At 41.7% G+C, this 7,500-nt stretch overlaps 1 protein-coding gene across 1 annotated transcript; it reads left to right on the top strand.

Annotated features, from left to right (window-relative positions):
- Positions 1 to 2,505: 2,505 nt before the first annotated feature.
- Positions 2,506 to 3,844, top strand: LOC147471905 (uncharacterized). Its single transcript, XM_086535763.1, has 2 exons — positions 2,506 to 2,517; positions 3,321 to 3,844. The coding sequence occupies exons 1-2, from the start codon at positions 2,506 to 2,508 to the stop codon at positions 3,699 to 3,701; spliced, it is 393 nt and encodes a 130-aa protein (XP_086391889.1). The 3' UTR covers positions 3,702 to 3,844.
- Positions 3,845 to 7,500: the final 3,656 nt, after the last annotated feature.

Genomic DNA, 7,500 nt, shown 5'->3' with positions numbered 1-7,500 from the left:
TTCATGTTCATTCAAATCACTTAGTAATTGTTGTAATTCATCTACTGACATGCCGAAAAGAACAATGTCATCTGCAAATCTTAGATTGCTTAAGTGCTCATTCCCTATTTTAATGCCTTTCTTCCAATCTAACTTCTTGAATACTTCCTCCAAGCAAGCTGTAAACAGCTTCGGTGAGATGGTGTCGCCCTGCCTAGCACCCTTTTTTATTGGTATTTTTTTGTTTTTTGCGTGCATTTTGATGGTCGCTGTACCATCCCTATATATATATATCCTCTATTAATCTGCAATATATTTCCTCTACTCCTTGTTTACGAATTGCATCTAGTACTGCAGCTATGTGTACCGAATCGAATGCCTTTTCATAATCTACGAATGCCATACACGGGCTTCCTATATTTGTTTGTTTTCTCTTTTATTTGGGTTAGTATGTGGATATGGTCTGTAGTTGAGAATCCGCTGCGGAAGCCTGCCTGTTCCCTGGGTTGTTTTGAATCTAATGTATCGGTGATACGGGCTGTGATGATTTTTGTGAACAGTTTATAGATTACTGAAAGGAGGCTTATAGGTCGGTAATTCTTTAAGTCTTTTGTGTCCCCCTTTTTTGTGTATTAAAATTCTTATTGTGTTTTTCCAGGATTTCAGAGTGTTATGGATGCTTAGACATTTGTTAAAAAGATTGGCCAGTTTTACTGCCGCAATCTCTCCTGCATCTTGAATAAGATTTACACTAATGCCATCTTCTGGTGTTTTTCCTCTTTTCATGCCTTTTAGTGCCCTTTTTACTTCCTCTACCGTAATGTTTGGAACGTCTCCATGGTTGATCGTTTGAGTGGTATAGGTCGCAACAGAAGTCTTCTATTAATTTGATAATTTCATTTTTATTGTATGTCATCTCTCCATTGGGTTTCTTTACTGCATACATTTGATTTTTCCCTATTCCGAGCCTCATCTTTGTTGCCTTAAGGCTGGTGCTAGAAACCAGAGCATCATTTATTTTTTGTATGTTAAATTTGCACACATCTTTCTTGTTTATCGTCTTAGTCAGCTCGCTGATCCTATCTTGTCTCTGATTGATGTTATTTTCATGTCACTAAGCTGTTTCATAAGCTTTTTTGCCTCTACCGAAAGCTTACTGAAATTTTCTTCTTCGTCTTTACCCCCTATTTCAAGTGCAGCTTCCTTTAATATCTCACTGAATTGGTCAATCATTATGTCTATGTCGAGATCTTCGAGAGTTGAGTATCTTTTTTGGATATTAATACTGAATTCCGTCGCCCTATTCTTAATGTTAATTAGAATAACAAGAGGCTTATTTGTTCCCTTCTTAGGTGAATTTTACTCTACTTCTGACCATTCTATGGTTGCTACCGATATTTACTTTATTGATAATGGTTACTTCTTGTACACTGTCGCGCCTATTGGTAATTATGAAGTTAGTTTCGTTTTTAATGCCGGATGGTGATTTCCATGTCCATTGCCTCCCGGGTCTCTTTTCGAAGAATGTATTCATAATTTTAAGGGATCAAACTTTTTGCTCTATTAGTAGCTGCTTGCACATATTCATAGAAGCTACCTATCTCCTCATCACTATGACTGCCGGTAGGAGCATATACTAGGATAATTTTTAGGTTATATCTGTTGTTTAGTTTCATTATTACAAAAACTACTCTTTCGCTCACACTGTAGAATTCCCCAATGTTCTTTTCGAGGCGCTTGTGAACTAGGAAACCTACTCCTAATTCTTGTTTGCTATTAAGGTTTTTTTTTCAGTAATTTCTGCTCTTCGCTTAGTCTTCTAACTTTAGAAAGTCCTACAATATCTCATTTAATAAATGGAAGTTCCTCAAGCAGTGTTAAAAGATCAGATTCTGTTCTCAGAGTTCTTACATTGTGTGTGCACAGATTCATCGTCGTTAGGCGGCCTGGGTCTAACCAGATATTTTTAGCACCCTCTGCTCCAGAACGATCCCGATCGCCGCCGTGATCAAAGCGGGGAATGAGGACCGTTGTCTTGACTGGGAAATCAAATATATATATACATACACATGTGTGTATGTAAGTGTGAGTGAGTGAGAGAGAGTTTAACCCATTCATCGCAGATGGCATAATTTGATGTCAAGGCTGGCATCAGCGTAAACGCGGATGGCATGATATCAGAACAAGATACGCGCTGGCCCCAGCATGGATGGTACGATATCCTGCGGTGGTTAGGGATAACTAGGGGACAAGAAAATGCCCTACTACCTCATATTTTTCCATGCTGCATTATTTACGACCTCGTTTCCGGTTTACCTTACGTGTATGTCCGAATGTCACAGCAAATACTAAGTGACATAGGACCTTATTACCTTGATTTTTGTATACACATGTGTTATTATATACGTGTATGTGTGTGTGTATGTATGCGTGTACATTCTCTCTGTGCGGATGTTCGTGCGCGCGCGAACGTGTGTGCGTGTGCGCTTGCACGCGCGCGCACATATCCTCTCTCTCTTTACGTGCATGTATGCAGGCGTGAGTGTCTGTGTGTACATTATCTCTCCCTCTCTCCTTCCTACCCTCCCTCCCTCCCTCACCCTCTATCCCTCCCCCCCATCCCACCTCCCTCTCCCCCCCTCCCCTTCCCCCTTCTCTCTCTCTCTCTCTCTTCGTGCATGTATGTAGGCTTGTGTGTCTGTGTGTACATTCTCTCTCCCTCTCTCTCTTTCCTACCCTCCCTCCCTCCCTCACCCTCTATCCATCCCTCCCCCTTCTTTCTCTCTATCTCTCTCTCTCTTTGTACATGTATGTAGGCATGTGTGTCTGTGTGTACATTCTCTCTCCCTCTCTCTCCTTCCTACCCTCTCACCCTCCCATCTCCCTCTCCCCCCCTCCACTTCCCCCTTCTCTCTCTCTCTCCATCCTACCCTCCCTCCCCCCCACCTCTCTCTGTTTCTACCTGTGCCTCTGTTTCTCTCTCTCTCTGTGCGAATTTACGTACGCGCGTGTATGTGTGTACATTCTCAATTTTACCGTGCTTTGTTTTGACGTCATATCCGACCACGTTCCCTATCCCCTTCCTCCCTCCCCCCCTCTCCTCAAATTTACCGCGCTATGTTTTGGCGCCATATCCGTTTACCCCATTCCCTGTTCCAAAGTCACCCCATATTACTTGATTGGTTGGAATGTCACGCCACATATTGTACTGATTGGTGATTGGATAGAATTCTGTATAAAAACCCCTGACACATACAACCATGGAATCCATTCCAGGTAAGTCAAGGCAATAATTTTTTGTTACACCACATATTTTACTGAGTTCATATTGATCACTACAGCCATTTATTTACTTGATTGTAGGATCTTCAAGTTTTTTCGATGTGTCTGATGAGGAGGGAGATGACGAGTTTGAAGATTATGTCCCTCTCTCCAGAGAGACTTTAGCGGAGGAACACAGTTCATCTGACGAATCGTCCGATGATGACTTTGACTATGTGCACCTGCTCGACAGTAGTATTGATTCAGACGAGCCGTTGTCTGAATACGCACATAGGTCTAGGGTGCGGAATTCCCCAGGGAGCCCCGGGTTCAAGTGGAGAAAGTGGGAAAATGTTCCCAGAAAATTCGGCCTGACGGCAACACCAGGCGTGAAAGTAAACCTCTGCCCGCCAGACTCCCCACATGAATTCATAAAGGTTTTTGCACAGAGGAAATTATGAAAATCATAGTGGAAGAAAGCAACAAGTAAGTTGCCATCCCTTTTATTTCAAAAATTATGTAAAAATCAACATTCACTGAATACATTGTCATATAAAATTCTATTGAATGTTTACCATCCATTATAGGTACGCCGAATCCCACCCAGGTTTTATATGAGGGCACGAACGGAAGTGGACACCCGGTACTTTTCCTGAAATCCAGGTGTGAATTTCACTTCGAATAATGATGGGGATTTCTCCGAAATCACGCCAGGCCCAGCATTGGTCGAAGGACAAACTGCACGATAGTCCCTTCTTCTTTAAACATATCCCCCGAGATAGGTACGATCAAATCTCAACTTGCTTCCATTTCAGTAGTGACGATGCCAGAGATGGAAGCAATAGGCTGTGGAAGCTCGGCTGCATTGTCGAGCTTCTGCAGCAAAGCTTCAGGGAAGTTTATGTTCCTCCACAGTGGATAACGGTGGATGAGAGTCTGGAAATTCTGAAGTAGGCTCAACTTTGTAACATATAATCCTACCAAAAGGGCCCGTTTCGGACTAAAGATCTATAAACTTAGTGTATCCTCAGGTCCTACCTGTGGATGCACGTGTATTTTCAAATTTTACACAGGCCAGGGTAGGGGAGTTTTACTGGCGTCACATAAGGCCGTCGCCGATCTTATGGAGTCGGCGGAAGTTCTTGATAAGGGCTATAGTTTATATGCTTTTCTCATCTACAAGCAGGTTGGGGGGAGTATTGGACAACACTTGATTTTCAGGCAAGAGGTAATTAGAGGCCTCTTGTCTGAATACCTACCGCAGGCGCCGGTGTATAGTGGCAGAGATAGGCCAGCAGGTACCAACACTTCACTCCTGCAAGGAAGGAATCCGCATTCTATTGTGGAGACGGAAGGAAAGCGTTACAAGAGGTGCCATGTGTACTATACACATGGCAAACGGAAGATGACCAAGGCAGAGTGCAAAGTGTGCAGAGTGGCGCTTTGCATCTTGAATTGTTTTGAAGACTATCACAATAAATTACATTATTGACCATGTATATAATGTTTGTATATATTGTATATACTTGTTTACGTGCAATTACATGTACTTGTTTCACTCTCTTTTTTATTGGCCACATCCATCACAACCGATGTCAAACTGGGTCGAGCGCGGCCTCCCACACCGCCCGAGCGTTTTCTATTACATTATCAAACTGCTTACATCTTCTAAAGACTTTGTATACGAGTCTATGATATTGGAAAAACAAAGTTATTTTCAAGCCTCTTCAGTTTTCCAATGAAAGGGAAAACCGATGTCAAATTTGCCTCGAGCGCAGCCTCCCACACTGCCTGAGCGTTTTCTATTACATTATCAAACTGCTTACGTCTTCTAAAGACTTTGTATACGAGTCTATAGTATTGAAAAAAAAAAGTTATTTTCAAGCCTCCAGTTTTTCAACGAAAGGGAAAACCGATGTCAAATTGCCTCGAGCGTAGCCTCCCACACCGCCTGAGCGTTTTCTATTACATTATCAAACTGCTTACGTCTTCTAAAGACTTCGTATACGAGTCTATAGTATTGGGAAAAAAAAGTTATTTTCAAGCCTCTCCAGTTTTCCAACGAAAGGGAAAACCGATGTCAAACTGCCTCGAGCGCAGCCTCCCACACTGCCTAAGCGTTTTCTATTATATTATCAAACTGCTTACGTCTTCTAAAGACTTCGTATACGAGTCTATAGTATTGAAAAAAAAAGTTTTTTTCAAGCCTCTCCAGTTTTCCAACGAAAGGGAAAACCGATGTCAAACTGCCTCGACCGCAGCCTCCCACACCGCCCGAGCATAATGTAAATACCGTACGGACATCCGGGCCATAGTATCCGTTCGTATAGTGGATTGCTCGTTTGTTCGTTTTACAAGAGAGTTTTGTATATTTTCGTTTATTTAGTGTAAGTTTTAGCCTGTGTGTTTTTGAATTGTCATTCTGCCATTCTACAAGTATTTTATCATATGTAAGGGCATACCCTAATATGGACTGCCCGTTTTTCTGCGGACTGCCCCATTGTTAGATGGCGTTAACTACCATAGCCACATGCCCCCATACCCATGCGGATGAGTGAGAGTATCGCCATCACTCCCGATTCTGTTGCATCTTGATGGAGGTCGCAGGATTTTTGCCTGTGGGTGTTGGCCGTTGTATTTTTGCTTTGCTAGTGATCCACCCACTTAGTCTCCGAAGTTAAGTATGACGTGCATTATAAAATTATATTGAAGCAGATTACTTAACTGGCACTGGGAAATAATGCTAATTTAGCAACCTCATGGGTTTATGTGGTTGAAGACTTTGGTTGCTACCGGCCTTGCTCGTTTTTTGTTCATGTGTGTTTTTTTTTTTTTTTTTTTTTTTCTTTAACTTTGTTATATGTCCTGTGGTTTCTTTGACAACATTAACCTTTAGAGTATTTTGCTTGTGTATTTTTTTCCAATTATTGAAATCTGATGTTTCATGTCTTATTTGCAATGTTTTAGTTACCATGCATACTGATACCTATGAAACATCCAGATAATTCATGTGGCTTTTTAATATGATTGAAAAGATACAAGTTATTTTAATTGACTATGTATAAAGTGAACTGACCTAAGGTGCAGTTCGTTAACTGGGTACGACATTACAAAAGATATAATGTTACTTGAACACATTCAGAGAATTTTTACAAGAAAGTTAGACAATATGATAGGTCCTAACAACTATGTGAGACTATAAAAATCTAAAACTATTCTCATTGCAAGGAGGGGAAAAAAGAGATTTCATTATATATGTATGGATGATCATTGAAAATCAAATCCGAGAGATGTAGAGAAAGGGGATATTAAAGCAAGGCATTCTCCCAAGCAGTGAAGGGCATGCTTTAGTACTGGAATAAATGCTCAAACATTCTTGTTAAGAAAAATGCATAATCAGAGTTTCCTAATAAATGGGCCTCCACTGTTTAATACTATACCAGTGCACTGTAGAAGTGTTAATAAGAACATTAGATGACTGGCTATGATCAGTACCAGATAAACCAGCAACGAGTGGGAGTGAAAGAATGCGGGCTGAATCAAATTCCATCCTTCATCAAGTGCAGTTTCTTACGACTGACAAAAGGTAGGCAGTTCCCCCAAGATGGCCCTAGTAAGAGCCACCAGCACGTTTCATACTAGAACTTGTATCAAGTAAACATACTTATTTATGTTTGTTTATATAGGGTTTACTCGATCTATCTAAGCTTCCCTTTTGCTAGAGGTCATGTCTCGTGGCTAAATCACATGACCCAAGTCTTATGTGGCTTGGTCATGTGGCCCAAGACACATCCCATCATCCCGCAACACTTACCTACTTTACATGGCGTGAGAGATCGGAGCTCTTAGGTCTCATATGTATATATGTATATATATTACCTTCTGCCGGTCACCTACCCACGCTGTCTTTTGGTCCCTCTCGGTTTCTGCAAGTCTCCTGTTCCCATATTCTGGTACTCAGAATCCACAGCACTTCACGGCGTTGGAGCTGGTCCTTTTTGACATTTGCATGTTTCTGTAGTCTCCCACATCCTGGCTCTTGGTTGATGTCCTCGGAATCTGCAGATCACTTCTTCTGCAGGGCTAGAACGGGTCCTCCCCGATATCCATATATCCCTGTAGTGTCGACCATTCTGGTCCATAGGTTGATGTCCTTGATTTTCACAGAGCACCATCATCTATAGTGCTGGAGCTTTTTCTTTGGCATCTTTATGACCTCAAAGGTAGCTCCTCTGTAATGGCACCCACCACAAGCGCTCG

The sequence above is a fragment of the Penaeus japonicus genome, unplaced genomic scaffold (assembly GCF_977035675.1).
Source record: "Penaeus japonicus unplaced genomic scaffold, GWHDUDI00000001_assembly GWHDUDI00000004, whole genome shotgun sequence".
Lineage (NCBI taxonomy): Eukaryota > Metazoa > Arthropoda > Malacostraca > Decapoda > Penaeidae > Penaeus > Penaeus japonicus.
This window is presented reverse-complemented; position numbering and strand designations above follow the sequence as displayed.